At 34.8% G+C, this 23,873-nt stretch overlaps 1 protein-coding gene across 4 annotated transcripts in view; it reads left to right on the forward strand.

The window, feature by feature from the left end:
- Window positions 1-23,873, forward strand: part of EMC2 (ER membrane protein complex subunit 2) — a 48,453-nt gene that overhangs the window by 17,311 nt on the left and 7,269 nt on the right. For 3 of the 4 annotated variants that reach the window (XM_063726351.1, XM_063726352.1, NM_001134026.1), the window contains 5 exon segments: window positions 11,715-11,800; window positions 11,951-12,010; window positions 17,824-17,905; window positions 18,725-18,835; window positions 20,968-21,072. In XM_063726351.1, the coding sequence (XP_063582421.1) occupies window positions 11,715-11,800; window positions 11,951-12,010; window positions 17,824-17,905; window positions 18,725-18,835; window positions 20,968-21,072 (444 nt within the window). 4 annotated transcript variants of the gene reach the window in all.

Here is a 23,873-nt window from a genome sequence, read left to right on the forward strand (position 1 = left end):
CAGCTCCGCCCTGTGGCTTTGCAGGTACATCCTCTGGCAGCTTTCATGGGCTGGTGTTGAGTGTCTTTAGATTTTCCAGGTGCATGGTGCAAGCTGTCAGTGGTTCTACCATTCTGGGATCTGGAGTACAGTGGCCCTTTTCTCACAGCTCCATTAGGCAGTGCCCCAGTAGGGACTGTGTGTGGGGGCTCCGGCCCCACATTTCACTTCCACACTACCCTAGCAGAGGTTCTCCATGGTAGCCCCGCCCCTGCAACGAACTTCTGCCTGGACATCCAGCCATTTCCATACATCCTCTGAAATCTATACAGGAGTTCCTAAACCTCAATTCTTGACTTCTTTGCACTCTCAGGCTCAACACCATGTGGAAGCTGCCAAGACCTGAGGCTTGCACCCTCTGAAGCCACTGCTTGTACTCTACATTGGCCCCTTTCGGCCACAGCTGGAGTGGCTGGGATGCAAGGCACCAAGTCCCTAGGTTGCACACAGCACGGGACCTTGGGCCTGGCTCATGAAACTACCTTTTCCTCCTAGGACTCCAGGCCTGTGATGGGAGGGGCTGCCATGAAGACCTCTGACATGCCCTGGAGACATTTTCCCTATTGTCTGTGGAATTAACATTCAGCTCCTTGTTACTTATGCAAATTTCTGCAGCTGGCTTGAATTTCTTCTCAGAAAATGGGATTTACTTTTTTATTGCATTGTCAGGCTGCAAATTTTCTGAACTTGCCCTGTTTCCCTTGTAAAACTGAATGCCTTTAACAGCACCCAAGCCACCTCTTGAATGCTTTGCTGCTTGGAAATTTCTTCCACCAGATACCCTAAATCATCTCTCTCAAGTTCAGAGTTCCACACATCTCTAGGGCAGGGGCAAAATGCCACCAGTCTCTTTGCTAAAACATAACAAGAGTCAGTTTTGCTCCAGTTTCCAACAAGTTCCTCATCTCCATCTGAGACCACCTCAGCCTGAATTTCATTGTCCGTATCATTAGCATTTTGGGCAAAACCATTCAACAAGTCTCTAGGGAGTTACAAACTTTCCCACATTTTCCCATCATCTTCTGAGCCCTCCAAACTGTTTCAATCTCTGCCAGTACCCAGTTCCAAAGTTGCTTCCACATTTTCAGGTATCTTCAGCAACACCCCACTCTACTGGTACCAATTTACTGTGTTAGTCTGTTTTCATGCTACTGATAAAGACATAGCCGAGAAGACTGGGCAATTTACGAAAGAATAAGGTGTATTGGACTTACAGTTCCACGTGGCTGGGGAGGCCTCACAGTCATGGTGGAAGGCAAGGAGGAGCAAGTCACATCTTACGTGGATGACACCATGCAAAGAGAGCTTGTGCAGGGAAACTCCCATTTTAAAACTATCAGATCTTATGAGACTCATTCACTATCATGAAAACAGTGCAGGAAAGACACGCCCCATAATTCAATCACCTTTCACTGGGTTCTTCCCATGATGCAAGGGAATTGTGGGATTTCCAATTCAAGATGAGATTTGGGTGGGGACACAGCCAAGCCATGTGAGTGTGTGTGTGTGTGTGTGTGTGATGTGTTTGTTTTGTTCTAGATAGCTGAGAACTTTCATTATTTTGTGAAGATTCTCAGAATATAGAAAGTTCAAGGAAAAGTTTTGACAGCTGCAAACCTATCTGTAATAAAAAATAAAAATAAGAAATAGCTTCAATAAGCTTATGTAGATACTGAGAATAAAAAGTTAAAATTGGAAAGTTTTTGAATAATTTACTAATCTGACAATTCTAATAGCTTACTATCTGTCTTAGTTCAACAATTTCTCAGGAAAAACACCCATTTTTTTCTGAAGATTTTCTCATGTATTTATTCTTAATTTATAAGACTTCACTGTGGTTTCAAAGATACTCATTTTTCTCTTAGCCATAGATTGAAAAAACTGAAATCAAGTTTCTGAAAACAGCTTCTGAATTTTTTATTTCTCATCCCAGGTTAAAAATCAATGTAATTTAAGTCAATTTTGGAATTAGGAGTACAATATTTTAATTCTGTCTGAGTTTACATTGGGAATTTTTAATAAGTTATTTCACTTCTTCAGAATATAAGATAATATGTAATTAATTATTGCTCTGTCTTTGTAGTATCTTTCATATTTTATGGCTTTTTGTGACTTTTAAAACTGGCTAAAAGAGAAATCCAAATGGTTCCCCTCATAGAATATGTGTGAAGTGGTACAGATTCAACATCCTTAACCTGAAAATTTGTAATCCAAAATGCTTCAAAATTCAACACTTTTTGAAGAATGAAATAATGTCACAGGTGGAAAATTTCACCCCTGATCATGTGATGAGTCACAGTCAAAACACAATGAAAACTTTGTTTTCTGCACAAAATTACTTAAAATACTGTATAAAATTGTTGCCTTCAGGATATGTGTATAAGGTGTATAGGAAATGTAAACCAATTTTGTGTTAAGAGTTGGATCCTTATTGCTGTAGTATCTTGGGTATACAGAAATATTCCAAAATTTGAAAATATCTGAGATGTGAAGGACTTCTAGTTTCAAGCGTTTTATTTAAGGGATACTCCCTGTAGTAACTAAATCCGTTAGTGGTTAGGTAAACATTTGAGAGCAAGGCGACTTAATTCAGCTTTGCCAAATGTATTATTCTTTTATCAAACATGATCTAATCTTTTTTCATTCCCTTCTTTCCTTCTGTAAACATGTATTGAATACCTCTCATGAACCATCAAAGAGTTGCTCTTAGCAAGAGTAGAGATACTGTTTCTGTTCTATATCCTTAGGAAGCACTGTGCTAGACATTGAAGGAGAAAATATAGCCATAAAAGACCTAGAACTAATAAAGTCTATAAGTAGACTTCACTAATATGCAACAGTTAAAGTTACTCCGCAGAAGACATCACCGTTTCTTTTTCCAAAGCAACTTAGTATCTCAAAGGCGGGAAAGTCCAGTTTTATTCTCATTTACTGTTGCTCCCTGCATTGTTGAAAAGTGATCACGTGACGTTTTATTTGTCTTATGCCTCTGTGTTTCTGGATATCCAGTATAGAAATGAAGTTGTTCATTGAAGCTTTAAGCAGCTGTACTTCCTATTCACATGCATTCATTATTCTTTCAGAGAACATTTGTTATGCTTGCAGTGTGCATGGTAGTGAGAACAAACACAAGGATGAATTAGACAGCCTTTTCTGTGCTTCTAGTGAGGTAGCATGATGTGATGAACATGCTGTAAACTTTGAAACTGATTTATTAAATTCTCTTTCTTTGATGACTTGCTGCATGAGTTTTGAGTCTGGAAGGCCTTAAAGGATGAGTGTGACTTAAATGATACAAAGACATTGTATCCCAAGTGAATGCTTGAATAAGCCTTTATTAAAGTACAAGCATTATTAAAGTACAAGGTCTGCTTTGGAAAGAAAGAATAAGGTAATTAGAATGGAAGTTTCAAAATTTTTTATTTGAAAGAATGGTGGAATGGCATACCTTCTTCCCATCTTTTTTAAAGTTCTGAAATACTCTATTGAGAAAGTCATACACATGTTAAAAATTGTGGACAATATAAAATGATATGGTAAAAAAAAAAGTAAGTCTGTTCCTCTATCCCTGAGCTCAGGTCCTCTTTCTCTTAGGGAAGCACTTTTTTTTTATTTTTTTGAGATGGAGTCTTGCTCTGTTGCCAGGCTGTGGTTCACTGTAACCTCCGCCTCCCGGGTTCAAGTGATTCTCCTGCCTCAGCCTCCCGAGTAGCTGGGACTACAGGCACGTGCCACCATGCCCAGCTAATTTTTTGTATTTTTAGTCGAGATGGGGTTTCACCATGTTGGCCAGGATGGTCTTGATCTCTTGACCTTGTGATCTGCCTGCCTCAGCCTCCCAAAGTGCTGGGATTACAGGCATGAGCCACCACGCCCGGCCAGGCAAGCACTGTTAATGATTTTTCTATGTGATCTTTCAGAGAGATTTTTTCACGCACAGACAAATAGGCGTGTGCGCGCGTGCGTGCGCGTGTGTGTGTGTGTATTCCTCTGACAGGGAGAATGGTTAGAGATGCAAATGTGGTATACTCCATGTAACAATATAGTTTAAAGATCATGCCATGTCCTCACATCCTTTACATTATCCTGTTGAGTAGGATTGCATTGCATAGATATGTAGTCCCTTGTCTTGATGAAAAAGTTTAAGTCCCCTTGGTGAACCCTTAGGATGATTCTGATATTTCCTCTCAGAAACAGTTTTTCAGTGGATGTCATTGGTGTGATGAATCTTTAGAGGTGAAATGTCTGGGTCAGGAGGTCCATGGATTTTAAATTTTGATTGATGTTACAAATTTCTTTCTGAAAAGGCTTTTTATTCATTTGTACCCACTTTCTGTGGCATATGAGAGTGCCACTTTCCCCATATCCTGCCATTATCAGCTTTTTTCTTTTAAAATTGCCAGTCTAATTGGTTAAAAATGTTATTTTGTTATAATTTGCATTATGAGTACTGCTGAACATCTTTTAATATTCTTTTTTTTTTTTTTTTTTTGAGGAGTCTCGCTCTGTCTCCCAGGCTGGAGTGCAGTGGTGCAATCTCGGCTCACTGCAAGCTCCACCTCCCGGGTTCACGCCATTCTCCTGCCTCAGCCTCCCGAGTAGCTGGGACTACAGGCGCCCACCACCACGCTCGGCTAATTTTTTAGTATTTATTTTAGTAGAGACGGGGTTTCACCATGTTAGCCAGGATGGTCTCGATCTCCTGACCTCGTGATCTACCCGCCTTGGCCTCCCAAAGTGCTGTGATTACAGGAGTGAGAACATCTTTTAATATTCTTAAACAACCATTTGTAGTTTTCTTTCTGAACTGTCTCCTTTTACGCTTTTTTCAAATTTCATTTCTCTTCTGATAAAGAGAGGGCAAGGTTCTGGTGCTCTGCCTAGTTAACCTTCTTCTCCTCCACTGATTTACTTCTGAGGAAGACAGTATTTTATACCTCTGAGTTGATTCCTTGTACAGAGTAGTTAGAAGTACAAAAAGAAGGTCTACATTTGTGAACAGCTTGGTAATTTTTAATATTCTTAGAGAATGGAGTATGAAGTCAAATTTTGATTAGGTAAATATCATCAGTTAGTTTTAGAGATAATGTGTCATCGAAATAGGATATATTTTGAAGGAGATGAGAAGAGATAAGTAATTTGGAGGCTGTTCTTAGGCTAGAGATTATGGGAATCTAAAACTAAGACAGGTGGAATTGGAGGAGACTGGGCTACTGTCAGCTTTTATTTTTTATATTACTCCAGTACCAGTTTTGGCACTTTTTTTTTCGGCTTGCGTTTTGAAAATGATTGGCTTTTCATACTTTGAATCTTCCTTAAGGGGAAAAAATTATATCCATTGAGTGGGAGAGTGCTCAGCATTTGGTAGGCTTCCAGTGAATACTTGTTGAAGGAATGCCTTTCAGAAAGCAGAGTAATTATTGTCTTTTAGTTGATTTCATACTTCAGAAGATCAGATTTTGTCCTGAATTGTGAACTCTGCCTATTGTGATATATCAAATATTTGAAGTTTTATTTATGAATTAGATGTAATTTCCTCTGTGCCAAGGGTAAAGATGTTTTTTTTCGGTGAGGAGAGGGCAGGGGTCGATTTTTATTCAGGCTTCTCACAGTGGTTAGAGCCACTCTATCTTCAGAACAGTCACAACACAGGAAATGCACCACTGAGACTGCCTAGAAAAGTCTGACCAGCTAAATCTTATTGCTTAAAATATACATATTCACAAAGACTGACAAATGGTAACATGCCTCACACAGGAATGTGTTTGGATTTGCAAATATCCTGACTGGCTGTAGCACCAAACCCTCCACTAACCCCTCATTCACCTGGAACACCAGTGTCACTCACATCTCCCTGGCCCCCTAACTATTCCTTCAATTCCCTATTAAATCTCTCTCTGAGAAGGGTAGCCTCCCGTAGCAGGGGCCAGACTGTGACGTGGGAATTAAGCCCAGCTCTGCAGGTTGCATTTTCATCTTTTGCATCTTCTCATGCCTTGAGGGTAAGATGCTGCAGTGAATCCCACAGTTAACCCTCAGCCAGTTCCCCACTGTAACTGGGGAAAGAAACTTGAGAGGGTCAGAATACATCCATTGGATTAGTAGTTAACTGAAAAAGGGTTCCTTTTGGTAAAACTTTTTCACCTTTGAGTCATTTCAATGAGTTATTTGAGATTCTTTAAAAAAGGTAAAGGAAAGGCATCGGAGGGCTTTGACACACTCTGGCCAACTCTGGCCATATGCCAGCCTGCTTGTGCCCATTGGACTCAGTGGAGGGAGGCAGGCCCTGAGCTACCTCCAGTGCCAGCAAAGCCTCCTCCTGGCAATTCTGGGTGGGGCCGACGTCTGGGCCATAGCTAGTCCAAGTCTGTCATTGAAGATCCATTCAAGTTCCTGTGTGAAATTCCACCTTCTTCTGTCCCAAGTGGTTGTGGACATCCCCAGGGGTTGGTACGGAGGACCAGGTGCAGCCACGGGAGGCAGATAGGCTCAGAACATGTTTCCATTTACAGGGAACAGAACATAGGCCTCTGTGTGACTGTGGAGCAATGTGCAGATTGCAGTGATGAGTAGAGTAAAATCTCCACTTTGAGCTCAGCATCTCTGGTGAACACATGGAACTGCAGGCAACAATGCTGCTGAATACACCTGAGTGCACAGTCAGGCATGTGTTCCGTAAACAGTAAATGTGTAAGACCAATTATCTTGAGAGGGTATCTTGCTCCAGAAGATGCTTTTAAAATGCCACATTTCCCAGGCTTCTGGGTATAAACCTTGGAGGCAGGGAACCTGGATTCTGCTTTCCTTTTGCTGGTCAATTGTCCAGTTCCTTCTGGGTCCCTGAGTCTGGAGTGAGGCAGGGGGGAGGTTCTAGATTGTATTTTGCCGGTAGGCCTTAATCCTTTAACCCTTTTCTAGGTAGTATCTCTTCCCCAGGTAGCCTATTTAAAATAAAAAAATGTTGTATGTCTTTCAGAAAAAATTGCTAGCTAGCCCTATTCTGTGTAATATTATAGAAGGCATATAGCCAGTTGGATGAAGATTTATTCATGGTCTTTAAAAGTTTGAAACAAATTATATAGGTTTCAATTTATTGTTTGGCACTAGTGTATATATATCTTTAGTTGGAAAAATCTTACAGGAGCATGACTCTTCGAATTCTAGTCTTCATTCAGGGTCTAGCTGTCCTGTAGCCACCTTCCCTTTGATTGTTTTAGTAAACATCACAATAACCTTTATGCTCACTCCAAAGTTTAAACAATACTGTACTTTTTAGTTGTTCCTTCTCAATTTTATTTATATTATATTTAACACATATTTCACTTAAAAGAATGTGAATTCTCTGAAGCCAGGGATTGAACCTTATGTATTTGATGCTCTTTGAAGAAAATAGAATAGGATCTATGTTGTTGGCCAGTTGATTTACTTTTGAATAATGGAGTAAATTGTTTGTGGTTCATGGTATTCTTTTAGTAGCGTGTTTTTCCACTATCATACATGGGTTCTTAAGAACTATTGTTGCATTTCTTAATGCCTCCAGATTGTTTATTCAGAACATCGATTAGGGCCGCAGACAAACTATTTGAATTGATATTGGCTAAAAATCTTCTAAACTTTGTGAGGTCAAAAAATGTAATTATTAGTATTTATTAAGGGATGATTTAATTTGTTTAGTGAGCTCTGATTTTGTTAATTTTTAAAAAACATTTGAGTAAAGCATGTTCAGTTAAAAGAACAACTTATATGGTCATCCAGATTTCTACTTTACAACTGAGAATAAGCTGCAGCTTTCTACAGAGCAGAGTATAAATACGAGGAAAATGGTGAAAGGGAGTGATAGAATTGAAGAAAATGATGATGTGATAATGAAGAAAGGTAATGTTTATCAAATATTTACTGTGGGCCATCACTGAGCTAAACACTTTACATATATTATCTCATTAATTGTCATCATAATCCTTTCAGATATTGTCTTTATTCTATAGGCATACAAGATCATAGAGAAGTTAAGTGACTTGCCCAAGATCGTACAGTTAGTAAGAAATTCTGGATAAGTACTTGGATTTCAGAAATTAAGGCTGTTTATCATGAGGAAAGAAGCAATAGTAATAAATGGGATTGAGAGTAGGTTGTTAATACGCATGACAACCAGCTGTTACCCCTACAGAAATTTTATTATTTAAATTTAGTCGTTTAACGAGACTGTACTTGCCACTTTTGAGAGTATTGAAGACTAATAACTTGTTTTTATTTTTAAAAATCTGAGTATAATTTTTATTTTATAGAATATTATGCTAAGGAAGCTATGATAGAATTTTTTTTTTTTTTTGAGACAAGATCTCGCTGTTGCCCAGGCTGGATTGCAGTGAGGCGATTATAGCTCACTGTAACCTCTGACTCCTGGGCTCAAGCAATCACCCATCTCAGCTTCCTGATTAGCTAGTACTACAGGCGCATACCACCACACCCAAGTAATCTTTTAAAATTTTTCTTAGAGACAACATTTTGCTGTGTTGTCCAGGTTGTTCTGAAACTCCTGGGTTCAGATGGATCCTTCCGCCTTGGCCTTCCAAAGTGTTGGGATTACAGGCGTGAACCACTGCACCTGGCCAAAACTGGTCTTTTTTACAAGCCTTTTTTGTGTGCCCTAAATGAGACCCAAAAGCCACAAGAAGCCTTGTTGAGCCTCATTCTGGTTGCTTGATAATCATTCAAAATCTAGGGTTTTGTGTGGCTTTTGGGAGATAAGCTGCTGGACTCTTTATTCACAGTTAGACATTATATGAATAAGGAGTTGGACAACTGAGTAGTAAGTGTCCAGAGAGCAAGAGACTATGGCAAAAAAGAGACATGAACAGATTCAGGAGTCCCAGGATTTGCAGTGTAAGTCTGGGCTTTGTTTTTTGTCTACATAAAATGAAGAGATGTAATTATCACTGCCTGCTCCTCAGTTCTTTCCAATTGTAAAATGTGTGATGTATTCATTTATTCTGCAGATAGCTACCGATCTGCAGTAGATACTTCCTTCAGTGTCCAGTACTGTTTGGTATGAATGCGCGGAAACTAAGATGTGCGTTTCTATTTTTATCTTAGTTTTTTAAACCAGTGTTTTTGTTATTATAATTGGTTATTTTATGTATGATACCTTGTATATTGTTTGTTTAAAATTTTAGATATGCTTTGAATTATGTGGCAAAACTTTAAGACTTTAAATGGCTTTTTTTTTTGAGACCGAGTCTCGCTCTGTCTCCCAGGCTGCTGGAGTGCAGTGGCACAGTCTCAGCTCACTGCAACCTCCACCTCCCGGGTTCAGTTGATTCTCCTGCCTCAGCCTCCCAAGTAGCTGGGATTACAGGTGCACACCACCTCGCTCAGCTAATTTTTTTGTTTGATTTGTGGCATTTGTATGCAATATTTTCTTTTTTAAAAATGTCTATTTATTTTTATTTTTGTAGAGACAGGGTCTCACTATGTTGCTCAGGCTGGTCTCTCACTCCTGGGCTCAAGTGATCTTCCCACCTCAGCCTCCCAAAGTGCTGAGATTACAGGCATGCACCACTGCTCCCAGGTGAATCCAATTGTTTTCAACAAGTTTTCACTGCGTACAGTATCTCATCTCTGCTGTTGCAAATCCTGTAAGGATTGGGACAAGATATAAATATCAAATAAAGCAAGTCTGTGCCAGTCCTTTAAAGATTGCTTAGTTAGAATTTTGTGGCAAGGTTTAACACATAAATGTTAAGTCTAGAACCAAATGTTAAAAAAAGGAAGATAACATTTATTTAATATTATTATATGCTGTGTTAGTTGCTTTATATTGATGCTTGAAGATAGATGGTATTACTGAGGTTTGCAGAGGTTAAAAAAGCTAGTAAGTGATAAGAGTTGGGATTCAGTTTCTTGTCTTTTGGATTTCAAAACAGACATTATGCTCTGCATATTGTCTGTGGAAGAAGTAATGTCATGAAAAATGAAAGATTAAATTATGTTTCAAATTTTGGTGACATCAGATATTAAATGGCCGAAAGTTTCCGGATTATATGTTAATTTATCCCTCATCTATTTGGAGGACTAGGGACAATGCTCCCATTTTAAGTCTAAAATTCTTAATGGCTTTAGGGTTTGAGTTACTTTCAGAGCTTTACTTTTACTTTTCTTCTGAGTTCTTGAGACTTTTTAAAACTTTGCATTTATTGTGGCACATTTTTGTTTTACTTAGTAAACTTATTTTAAAAATATTTGCTTGTGCCTACTGTGTGACAGGCATTGTGCTAAGGCCTTTGCCATGACCTGATTAATTAAGGATATAGATTCTTTTTTTATTTTTTATTTTTTTTACTCTCAGGATATGCTTAAGGATATATATTATTAAAACATCATTTTTTAATTACCCAAATTATTATAAACATTGCTCTGATCCTTATTTATTAGTCTCTTGATTTCTGTAAACTTTCACTTTCATTTCTTCAGAGCCAAATCACTCACTTACCACCCCGTAATGAGTAGCTCTTGATACTCTAAAGAGACCACATCCATTTTACTTCTGTCTGCATCTTGTGGAATATTATATCAACAATAAGAAATTTTATTCATAATTAATAAGTTTAGCTTGGCCTCAGTTATAGTATGGTTTATTGTTTATCCTTCTGTATTTGAAGCAAACATAAATAGAGAGGATGTAAATTTAATATGTGGCTCCAGTCCCTGACTGTTTACTTCAGCCAGTACTGCTTTCTCCTAGGCCTTTGCTCATGTGCTCTTCCCACTATGCAGTTTCCATAAATAACTTCCTGTTTTGTTTTTTAATGTCTACTTACTCTTTGTTTCAGTACAGGTATCACATGTGGGACCGTCTTTGCTTTCTGTCTTTCCACTTCGTCCACTCTGCCACAGCATGTGTCAGAATCTCTTATTTTCATAACACCCTAGATATCCCTGTCATTGCTCTTACTGCATTAACTTTTTTATTTGATATGTTTTTGTCATGAGAATGAGCTTCTGCAAGGAATTATCATTTCTTTTTTATCTTTATATTTTCCTTATGTAGCACAATATTGGCAAACAGTAGAAGTCTGGTACATATTTGATGAATGCACAATAAATGGCATTGATTTTTGTTTATCATTTTAAAAACTTTAGAATACAACTTTTAATTGTTTTGCTTATTATACAATATTTATTTCAGGACTGTATTATTCTTGTGAAAGACTCATGGGTAGATTTTCTCTTAAAATTGTGAAAAAGTTGTCAGAAGACATTTATATAATGATATTCAAAGGTCATGCCATGGTGAGATTTTTTTTCTCTTAATCTCCACTGTTCCTCCCCCTCTTAGGATACAGATCTTATGAATGAGACAGAGTAAAGGGCTTTAAGTTGGATAAAGATTAAGATTCCCTGCTGGTTAGTAATTATCAGAATCTGGATGATTATTTATTTGGATGAAACGATGCATACATTGTGTGCATCAAAAGTAAAGCATATGTGATTGTTAGAGGAATGTTTGAATTCCTCAGTGGGATGTCATGGGGTATGTTTATAAACTCCCACTAAGCAGTAGTTCTACAATGGAATTTCTCTGGCATTGAGATAATAATTTGCACAGTCAAATTACCTTCTTTACAAAACCCCAAGGAATCATAAGGGCCTAATCCTTTATTAATGTCAACCCACAGGCTGCAAGAAAGCGTAAGATTGCCATTCGAAAAGCCCAGGGGAAAAATGTGGAGGCCATTCGGGAGCTGAATGAGTATCTGGAACAGTGAGTATTTTACAAGAGGATCGTGTTTTGTTATTCTGATAAATCTTTTTTAATTAAAATGGAATTTGCATTTGATTTTCCTGTTTGTTTTCATGCTGTTCATTTACAGAATATCTACACACTTACTTTTTTTTCTTTTCCTCTCACCAGATTTGTTGGAGACCAAGAAGCCTGGCATGAACTTGCAGAACTTTACATCAATGAACATGAGTAAGTTATTAAACACACAACATTTTGTTGAGTGCAGTTTTCATCACTGTAAGTTCAGAAAGCACTGTGGTTTCCAAAGGATTGGTGAGAGGGTGTGAGTCATGTCATTTGAAATGAAAAACAGAACAAATCAACAAGTAAATGAAAAAGAACAAATCAATAATTCACTGGTCATAATATGTGAATAGCTTTAACTAGGTCATTTCTGTTTTGCCAAATTGTTTATGTTTAGGAAATAAGTTTTTCTTTCAAATATAGATGGCATTCTTTGGAAATAAAAAGGCCTCCATTTGCTAAGCTAAGTTTATTTTTGGTAAATCAAAATTGTGAATTTTTAGAGTTCAGATTGTTCTTATACACAAAGAGTATTATACTCCCTGCTGTTTAAAAATTCTGTCAATTGTATGCATGTATTAGCCTTAGTACTAAGAGAATCAACTCTTCCAAAGTAGAAGCATTCTGTTGCCTGGGTTAAAAACTGAGAATAATCAAGAATGTTGAATGCTCTAGGATCTTGCTTATTGGATGTTTAATGTTTTTGTTAGCTTTTTTATTGCTGTAGTGACAGGAGGAAGTCCCAGTGTGAGAGGATTAGTCCAGAGTCTTAGTGCAAGTTTTCTGATATTACAGCATTAATGCTAACCTCCATCTAGAGGCGTGTTTTTAATTTTTTTTCTTAGTTCTTCTAAATCTGAAGTATATGACATTGTTTCTTTTCCTTCTTTTTGACAGAATAGAATCAGATTCTCATGCACATTTTCTTGTGCATGAATATTTAACCTTGTTCTCCTACTGCAAACAACTGATGAGAAACAGAATGAAGACATTTGTCTGTTGTCTGTGGTCTATATATATAATGTGATCTAGAGGACTGAGGTAGTCTAGTTGCAGAAGTCTAAGAAAAGTGGGAGCTAAAATAAAAGTAATAGCTGTGGTTTAAGGAATGTGTACTATATTCTAGGAACTGTTTTTCAAGTTCTCTGCTATACTCTGAAACAGATATTCTGGTTTTGATTAGGAAATTATTTCCTGAATCACATTCAGTATAGATGATATGCTTGTATGTACACATATGTAAACATACTCATGATTTCTTACGCATGTGAGACAGTGTATAATACTTATATTTAAATACATGAAATTGAATTTTTAGAGTATAGTAAAAATAATTAGCATTAATTTTACTTTGTTTCTAAAACAGGTGACAATCATTTAACATTTTTTGTACTTTTTAAAGATTTTCTGACTAAAAGCATTTTAAAACATTTCAAATCAACAAGGAAATTTTTTTTTTCAAGTTAAAGGAATACCTAATGCAGAAAATTTGAGAAACACAATAAAGCATAAAGACCAAGATAAAAATTACATGTAATTCCAGCATCCTAAGTTAACTACAGTTTGTTTGGTTTTTGTCCTTCCTTATCTTTTAAAACAAAAGCCCAAAATAAAATTATCTTCCGTAGTTTATACTTTCCCTTAGTTATATTTTGTTCAAAAATTTCTTGTCACTGTAACAATCTACAGTGTGTTTTGAATGGCTTTATATTATTTCATCTTAATAATTTACCCTGGTATTTTTAACCAGTTTCCTAGGGAGATATAAAGGTTGTTTTATGTTTTTATATATAATGCTGTAGTGATCATTTTTATTTTGTTTCCTTGGGTTAAATTCTTTGAAGTAAAGTTGTTTGATTAAATAAGATGTACATTTTCTGTGGTTTTGATAAATAGTTCCTGATTGTTCCCTAGAATGGTAACATCAATTTACTCGCACACCAGCATTTACTAGAGTCCCTCTTTAACAACACTGGATACTGTGATTCTTTTTTAATCTTTACAAGTTTGATAGGTGAAATTGGGTCTACCTTTTTAGTTCATTTTTAAGAGCTCTTTTTATAAAGGAGAGCAACCATTTGTCAAAAGTATATCCTCGTTATATGCTTTTTAAATACTGACTTCTTAAAATTATAGAAACTTTACATTTTTAGAAAATCAGATTCATCAATTTTTAACATTATCATGTCTGCTATCCTTTAATAGCTTAAAAATACATCACCTTTTTCCCCTACTTCATTTGCAATTTTATTTTTTTGCATGTATTTCTAATATTTATTTCATCATCAAATTTAGGTTATACCTTATTTTTAACCTACCATTAAATTTACTTATTTTTTTCACCATGTGGTACCACCTTCAGTTTTGCTTTGTTTGGAATCTAAAGAGTTTATTGAAATAGAGGTGAATGTACACTTAAGAGAAATGAACTGAGAAATCTCAAAAAATGAAGATTTACAAAGATGTAGGAGCACCTAAAAAATATTTTTTTAGAGAAAATGATAATTATGGTCAGCCTACCCTTTTATCTAGTATCACAAAAGTCTTTTTGGTTTTAAAGCTAGTTAGTTACAAAATGACCATTTTTTTCCTGATTGAACACATAGAAGGAATATTTATGTTTAGGTGACTGGAAATACATATCTACAGGTTTTTTTGAAACTGTGAAAATTACAATCAGTTCACTTGATTCGATTCATTTGGCGTAGTTGAGCAAGTCATTATAGGAGGCAGGAATTTTTTGGTGGAATGTTAAATTATCATAGGATATCAGTTTTAGCAACCAGTCTTGTGGACACAGTGGCAAAAATGTAGCAGTTTCGAAAATGTTAGATATATTTAACATTCGATATTCTTTTCTGCATATGAGCAGTTACAAGCTTTTTTAAGTATAATAGGTCGCAGGCAGCTTTGGTAGCCTAGATCTAGAACTATTTTTTTTCTTTAAGAGACAGAGTCTACAGCATTTCCCAGGCTAGACTTGAGCTCCTGGGCTCAAGTACTCTTCCCACCTCAGCCTTTTGTGTAGCTGGCACTACAGGTGTGTCACTGTGCCCAGCTCTGGAATTTTTAACTCCAAATAAATATCTATAGTATAATTTTCATATAGCCCTATTTAATGTTTCTATAGAGAGAAAAAGGGATATAGAATTGTGCCATATAACCTTTTTATATTTTTAAGTTACTTTTATAAGTTTCTTTCTGATTTATAGTTTGTTTTTAGTTATTCCAGGGATATATGTTACATCCATTGACCATATTGAGACACTTGTTCTAAAGTTTTAAAACTACAGTTCATTTTTTTGTGTCAGCACTACCAGTATGTATTATAGGTTAAGTATCCATAACCTGAAAATCTGAAATCCACAATACTCCAAAATCTGAAACTTTGAGTGCCAACACGATACTCAAAGGAAATGCTCATTGGAGCATTTTGGATTTGGGATTTTTGCGTTAGGGATGTTCATCCAGTAAGATAATGCAGATATTTTAAAATCTGAAAACTTTTGAAATCTGAAACATTTCTGGTCCCAAGCATTTTGGTTAAGGGATACTCAACCTTTGTAAGCAAAAATACATTCACATTATGAAAGACAAATTTTTTTACTTCATTTGTGATTGAAACTAGATACTATACAGCAAGGAACAGTTAGTGTTATACATTAATTAAGATTGTGATTGTAGTTGCTTTTCATAGGTCCAGCCTTTTAAAATTCCTATCAAAGGGAATTACCACAATTCTATAAGGAAAAATTGTGATGTTGGTAAAGTAATACACAGTACCAAATACTGTAACCTCTAGTTATATATACTTTTGTAAGGAAGAGAAGAAAACTTTATTTAGTTCTAGTACTGACTCTAACGTTGAAATAACAATTGTTATTCTGTTTTAAGTAGATTCAAATTATTTTTACTTCTCTCTACTCTTAGTCTTGTTGAGTCACTGTGTATAATGAATTAACTTCTCTATGCACCTAGAATAGTACTGGCTATGTATTATCCCTGACAAGACTGAGGAAATAGTCACTTTCTGTGTGGCCTAACAATGGCCTAGAAAAGCTGGACTAGACCATCTCTTGAGCTCCTTCTAGCTCTAATTTTATTTAATTCTATATTTTATCCACAAAATTAGTTTGATACTGTACTTTGTAAAATTGGGGGAAGGAATCCTTTTCTCATAGGTGATGCTAATTGATTTTTGAGAAAATATCTTGGTATTCATTTTACCCTAAGAGCTGCTACTACCTGCCCATTTTATCTTGCTTTATGTACCAGTGTCACAGTTGTGCTCAACCCATTTAAATCTCTTAAGAACTTTTATTCTTAGTCTCAATATGAATTTTTGGCATCATACTATTAATAATTAAAGGAACACATTTAGAAGAGAACTGTCTTTTGATAAAGTGTTTAAGGTAGAGACAAATTTTCCCTTTTCTTTTTGAGTGATAAATATATATTAGGTAGGTAGTCATAATACATTTGTTTTAGACATTTATTCAGTCATTTGTTCAGTCTTATTAAATACCTATCATGTGTCAAGAACCAATGCTAGGTTTTGAATTTAAAAATGGAAAGGGCTAAATAGCTGCATGATCTTGGATGAGAGTACATATATATATATATATATATATATATATATGTATATATATAAAAATATATATATATATAAAAAAATATATATGGTCCTTCATAAATCTAAAATGCTGTAATTATTAGGTAATCTGCAGGGTGTATTTTTTTTCCTCAGTCCCTTTGGGTGTGACTGCTGTACACATTTTCATGTTACCATTGACATCTTCAGTTTTTCAGTGTGATGTGTAATGCATATAAGCAGCATATGTAGTGGTTGAAGAGTACAGGCTGTCTGGAGTGGCACAGCTTGGGATTCAGTTTACATCTCTGTGCCTCAGTATTCTCAGCTCTAGCATGGTGATAATAATTTCCTTCTTCCTAGGGTTTTGGTAGGATTAAATGAGTTAATAATACATGTAACACATTTAGAACAATGCGTGACACGTAATAAGCATTTAGTAAAAGTTAGCTATTATTAGTATACATGTGTGAAACAGGAAAATAATTTTTAAAAGTATTTTAATAGGCTTTAGTGTAAAGGTAGATACCTTTGTATATTGGAAACAAATGCCAAAAATAACTTTAGGTAGCCTCTTTTTGTTGGGTAGTGTCATCACTTCCTCACTGGGAAGAAATCTTGTAACACCTGTGTTCATTAGGATTTCCTGTAGATAGTGAGGATAGTCACATGGCATTAAACGTTTAAAATATATTTAGTGAATTATAGTCACATGCTTTAAAGTTTTTCCAGAGCTCTTTCTGGCAGTTCTCTTTCCTTAGGTTTTCAGCAAGATTTTTGTTTATTCTACCACAAGATTAAATAGTAGTACAGTATATATCAAAATCAACTTGATCTGTTTTTCATGGGCTTAGAAATTTATAACTTCATTATAATTTGGTATGTGACAGTAAACTTAAGTAATGAGAGAAATCTTTGTAATAGAATATGTTGGTAAATATATGCCTGTGAAGAATTTTTAGTGAGTGGAGAATATTTAATAAAATGTTTATTTTCTCCTTATACATTAGCTGTTTGAATATTTTTTTAAATGATCAGTCAACTTCCAGAAGTTGTTTTATATACAACTTGATCCAAGGTCTTGAAGCCTTTCTTAGTAGTAGTGATGGGATGTAGTGGGAGTGACCCAATGTTTGAAATGCAGTATCTATTGATTGTTTACAGGCTGCTTTAAGATTTAAGCCTGTGTTTATTAATTTCATGATAAAATTTAATGTCATTGATATTTATGAATTTCAGATGACAAGTACTTTATTAATAAAGCTATGTAAATTATTTTGGGAATAAATTGTTTAACATGACTAAAGTTTTTAAATTATTTCAAGGTTTAACTAAGATAAAAATTTGTGACTTTTAAAATTAATTTCTCCTCTTGATGTGTTTTTAGCTATGCAAAAGCAGCCTTTTGTTTAGAGGAACTAATGATGACTAATCCACACAACCACTTATACTGTCAGCAGTATGCTGAAGTAAGTGTTTTCAGAACAATGGCATATAATTTTATTTTGGTTACTATTTGGTGTTATTATGGAACTAAGAATATTTCCTTGATGTTAAGCAAGTATATAAATATTTAAAACATCTGATGAGCATTGAATTGTGGGAATAAAAGTTTAAAATTTTGAACATTGCAGTGGTAATACTGACTTAAGACATACTTAAAACAGTGAAATTCCTTGTTTTTATATTTATGTACTATTTTCTTTCCTAATTATAAGTTATATCACATTTGTCACCACTTAATGGCTTCTGAGACATTTATAGTGATTATGATTGTTAAATCCATATTCTGGGAAATTTGTATTAAAGCCAATTGGGACATAAGAAGTATTTATTTAATTTGCATATTATTAAGAATAGTAGTACAACTGAATGCTATAAGGCTAGAAGGACTTCATTATTAAAGAATGTCCGTGCAGATTATAAAAGGACAATTCAATATTTAAGTCCACATTTATAATGCCAGTAATAGAAAATACAATGTGGGGTGAAGCATTTGCGAGGCAGCTGAAATAGAAATTATTCTGGCTTTTTATTGTGGCAGCATTTTTGTTTTAGAAACTACTCAGTCATCTCAATGTTCGTAGAATAGAATAGCTTTTTTGGGGAAGGTTATGTTTGAAATTTTAGATTAGCTTTAAAAACCTTTAGGTGAATTCTTTTAACATCTTGTATTTGTTTACAGAGAATATCTGTTTCGATTACTTAATGCCTATGGTATGATGAAACCATGCTATATTTCAAAGTAGTAAAATAAACAGTTTTTAGCACTTTGCAATTTTTAACAGGTTAAGTATACCCAAGGTGGACTTGAAAACCTCGAACTTTCAAGAAAGTATTTTGCACAGGCATTGAAACTGAACAACAGAAATATGAGAGCTTTGTTTGGGCTTTATATGGTGAGTTGAGGTGCATGTTTAATGTTATTTTTAAAAATCTGTCACTTAAAATCCATTTAACTGTTCCCTCCAATCACTCCTCTCCTGTTTTTTGTATTTTATTGATAAGCATATATTTTTTTCTGTAGTTAATTCTGAGCAATAGCTTCTAAGCCAGTTTTATTTTTGAATGTTAATACAGCCTAGCTGTTTGACATTCTTCTTTTGTAAACTATCTTTTATCATATCAGAATTGAAATCTGCCCTTATAAAATTAAATAGTGACAGACAGGAAAAAAACATGATTTCTTGTTTTGATATTCTTGGGTTTATGCCCAACATTATTGTATTTCTTCCCTAAATTATAGTTGTATGAGGTATTTTTAAACTGTGCCAATAAAATACATTAGAAATCAAATCCCTAATATATCAAATTAAAACATTTTTTATGGTGTAGAAAAACAGTTTGGAAATTGTGGGAAGTGTGTAATGACCTATTGTTTAGGTATGCCAAATGCAGAGCTTAGAAAAGTCAATTAATAAGAGCTGTGGGAAATATAGGAAGAATTTGCTGACCTTTAAAACATATATATAAAGTGAGCACCTCTCTACAATAAGAAACGCTGGGAGAAATAAACTTTAATATGTCAGTTAGTTCTTTGAATTTTTTATTTATCCTGTTCCTTTGACTTCTTTATGAGTGTCTTCTTGTTGCAGCTCAGTGAAAAAGAACTAATTGAAGAAACGGAGATAGGAAGAAACAAAAATGAAATAGTTTTTAAAAAGGAATGGCAAAATATGGTTAGAAGATGGTTCAAATGAATTTCAAGAAAATTTTCCTGGATTCTAGCAAAGCCAATTGCAGTGGCTTGAAAATACACTATAGTAGAAGTGTCTCTATCGAATACTAATTTTAAAAACTATATAATATACAACACATTGTTAATAGTTTATACATGGCACTTCATGTGCTGGGCATTGTTCTGAGCTCTGTTTTTTATTTTAAATCAATCCGCACATCAACTGTTTGAGTAGGTGCTCTCAATACTGTCCTCAGGTGGTGAAACTGAGACACAGATTTAATTAATTTGCCCAAAGATGGGCACAGAGCTCCTAAATGATCGAGTTGGGTTTCCAGCCCAGGAAGTTAACTCCAGAGTTTTTCTCGTAACCACTGCATCTGCTAAAATTCATAAGAAGAAGGTAACATTAAAGTTATAGAGGTATAAAAATTAGATTTGGGGATATAGATTCTTCACTGGCAGAGAGGGAGACATAGGTGAAAGAGCCTATAGCACAGGCTGGCATAAAACAAAGGCTTAACCTTTTTTTGAATCACATGGTCATATTCTTTTAAGAGTAAAATATATTTAAGAATAGGAATCAAGTTATATCTTATTCTTCACAGCAATATATACATTTAATAATTAGCATAAGATTTTGGGGTTTTTTGGATTCTTTCACAGATCCCAGATTAAGAACCTCTCATTTAAATACATTTTTAAAAAGGAGAGGGTGGATCAAATTGCAGGGACTAATTGGTTCTCTGAAACACAGTTTGAAAACTCATGGTATAGTGAAAAGAGAAATGGATTAGAGATAAGGATCTTCTTTATTTCGAAGACCCATTATTTTGCTTTGGTCAAATTAAATCTCTCTTATTGGACTTAAATTTCTTTTACCTATTAATGTAGGATGTCAGGCTAAATTATTTTTGAGTTTCCTTTTTCTATAAATATTCAATAATTCTATGATTCTGACATAGACAAGTTATGTAATTCAGTAATAAGAAATAACACCAGTAATATGCTACAGTGGTAAAGTGCTTTTGGTTTATAAAGTGTTCCTTCTATAGCTTCTTTATTTAAATGATATGGAATTTTACCTTTAAGAGCTGTTATAGGTACATAATTAAATAATTTTAGGTATTATTTAAAACATCTTTTCCCTTTCCACTATTTTGGATTTATACTATATTTTAAAAATATTTTCATTTTTAAGCACTAATATTCAACTTTATATTAAAAATTATTTTAACACAGTTTTTAAAAATTCTTTATTATCCCATTGCAACCGTGTCCGTTATGTTTTTGATTATCTTGACTAGCAAAAAAGGAATTTTGCTTTTGATGTTTTTATTTGTTTGCTTTTAGTCGGCAAGTCATATTGCTTCTAATCCAAAAGCAAGTGCAAAAACGAAAAAGGACAACATGAAATATGCTAGTTGGGCAGCTAGTCAAATAAACAGAGCTTATCAGGTTAGTACTTATTGATCATTTTGCTGTGTAGGTCAGTTAATGTATTTCTTAGTTTTGTTTCTGCAAACTACAAAGTCGTATGTCTAGCATTGGACTTATATGCCTTTGGGGCTTTATCAAATGTGTTGTGTTTAGAATTAATTTGTAGTTTTAAGATTACCTTTTTTTCCCCTCAAGAGGAATCTGTTAGTATTATTATTTCATAATTAGCCTTACCATATGTAAATCTCAGTGGTTCTGCATTTGGCAAACGCAAAGTATTTCTAAAAACTCAGAAAGGATAAATAAATATCATGTCACATTTCAGAAGCAGATTGGGTATGTGAGTGTATTATTAATCATAGGTATCTCAAGAAATAGAAAAGAAGGAAGAAAGCCTTAAACCAATCAAACTGCATAACAAAGTTTGTGCAGTCTGCTTACACTTCAGATCTTTTATTGAAACTTCTCCATTTGTATCTTAGTTTTCTAAAGCTTGTCCTTAGCAGATTTTTTAGGAAATTATTTTTCATGAGAAATTTGCTCATGGGAAAACACATCTTCTTATGTCTTTAGCCTTATTTGTCTATAGCCGTTATATTTAAAGGACAATTTGGCTTTTTATATACCCATTGATACTTTACCTAAGTATCTTAAGCATACTGTTCAGTTTTGTGTTTTTTTTTAAACATAGACGAGATCTTGCTATATTGCCCAGGCTGGCCATTAACTCCTGGCTTCATGTGATCCTCTTACCTCAGCCTCCTAAGTAGCTGGGACGACAGGTGCAGGCATTACCATGCCCAGCTATTTCATTCTGTTTCAGAATAAAATGTTGCCGTCAAGAAGTATGATGCCGTCTTGACTTGCTTTTTATCATAAGTGACTTTTTGTCTGGTTACCCAAAGGAACTTTTTCTTTATCTTTAAAATCCAGTAGTCTTACTACGATTTGTTTTATTGATTATTCTCGGGTCAGTTTTCCCAAATACACAGTACACCCATTTAGTACATCAAGTTAGCCCTTTTATTTGAGAAAAGTTGCTTTTAGAATTACAAATATTTTTTTCTCTGCTTAGTTTTCTTTTTCAGGGTTTCAGTAATAAGTGTATTAGACTTCATTTTTCTATGTCCTTTATTATTCATTTTCTTTCAAATTATGTTGTCATTTTCTGTATTTTATAAAAATATGAATTTGATTCATATTTTTCTTTCCTCCATGTTTAAATGAGGTAGTTTTCCTGGACTATTAGGAGACGATGTTTATGGAATGGCAGGGAGTTGGAGATAGGTTAGGGTAGCTTTCCCAGCTTGGCTGTTCTATGGCCGCCTCCTTTTTTGCTAAAGAGAATTCAAATATGACCTCTTTGTATAGCCAGTCTTTCTTAGAACTGAGTGTGACTGGCCAGTCTGTCTTAGAACTCAGTGTGACTCAGAAAGATTTTCTGGCTTCAGCCCTCTGTTCTATTTCTAGAACCCTCAAGATCTTGAATTCTGAGGTGTTGCTCTCAGCTTTAAATGTTACGTATTGTTATAGTTTGTGTTTCTTCCTTTTTGTTTTGTTTTCTTCTGGGATTGCTGCCTCTGGGCATCACTCCTTTCCTCACCCCTCCTTATCTGAACATCTCTCCTTCTTGCCCTGGTGTTTCTGCCCTGTTCAGTTTGGTTTCAGTTTTTAATTGTTTTTCTTCAGGGTGTGAGGTTTTGTCCTTCTGGAAGAGGATGTTTGCTAGATATTTTAGAGATTTTAAGATATTAGATGGTTAGACTTGTCTAATCTCACATTTATGAGCAGTTTTTTACACTTATCTTTGTTTTGGAGCTTATGAAGACTTCTAGGCCATTGGCAGATGCATCAACTCAGGTTTTCTTGTTTAGTGGATTAAGAATTTATAATTTGTTTGGTTTTTGGTTTCTTGTAGAGTAGTAGGTTGTCCTCTATTACTTTCTATTTCTCCTACCACACAGTTGTTAATCTTTTGTAGGTCATGCTGCTCTTGATGACATAGTCCCATTCTAGGGTTTGGAAAATTGACTGTTACCTAGTTTTTTTGAAAATGTCATCTGTGGGCGTGGGTTCCGTTATGTTGGTTTTGGTGCTAGCTTTTTGTTGTTCGTTTTTGCCCTTCTGGTTGGAGAAAATTGAGGAGATTTTAAAAATGTAGTGCCTCCATAATCACATCATTGAAAGTCACCTTTGTGTATTTTTATTGTCTGTTATAGAGCATGTTAGTTTTGTTGGCATATTGTAAGTCAGAGTATTTATAAATATTAGTGGGACTGTGCTTCTTCAAATGCAGTTTGGGGTAGCTCAGATCTGTAATGGAGTTCCACACAGAGTAGGCTTGGGGGTGTTGTGGGTGTGTGTGATTTATGTAATATAAAAAAAAAAAAGATTTGTGTAATATAAAAGTAACACTATGCATACTACGTAATTGTTTTTAAGATATTTATGAGAAACAGCTACTCAGAGTGCTTTTTTGACATAACTATTTTAAAATCAATTTTTACTAAATTAATAACATAGAAATAAGAATTATAACAGAAAAAAGGATGCAAGTCATAAATGTGCCTTTCAGTGACTAATATAAGGTAAATGTATCCAGGCTAATAAATATAAACATTGCAGCATCCCAAAGCTCTCTTGGTAAGTCCTCTTAATTTCTCCTCTTGTATTCCTTGAGTACTCACTTATAACCCTATAGTTTATGGAATCAGCCAGTATGTATTCATTTTTGTCTTGCATATTTCTATCATTATTCAGTTTATGGGATTTATCCTTGTTTATGTCTGTAGTTCATTTTCTTCTGTAGTTCATTGTAT

The sequence above is a fragment of the Pongo abelii genome, chromosome 7, assembly GCF_028885655.2.
Source record: "Pongo abelii isolate AG06213 chromosome 7, NHGRI_mPonAbe1-v2.0_pri, whole genome shotgun sequence".
Lineage (NCBI taxonomy): Eukaryota > Metazoa > Chordata > Mammalia > Primates > Hominidae > Pongo > Pongo abelii.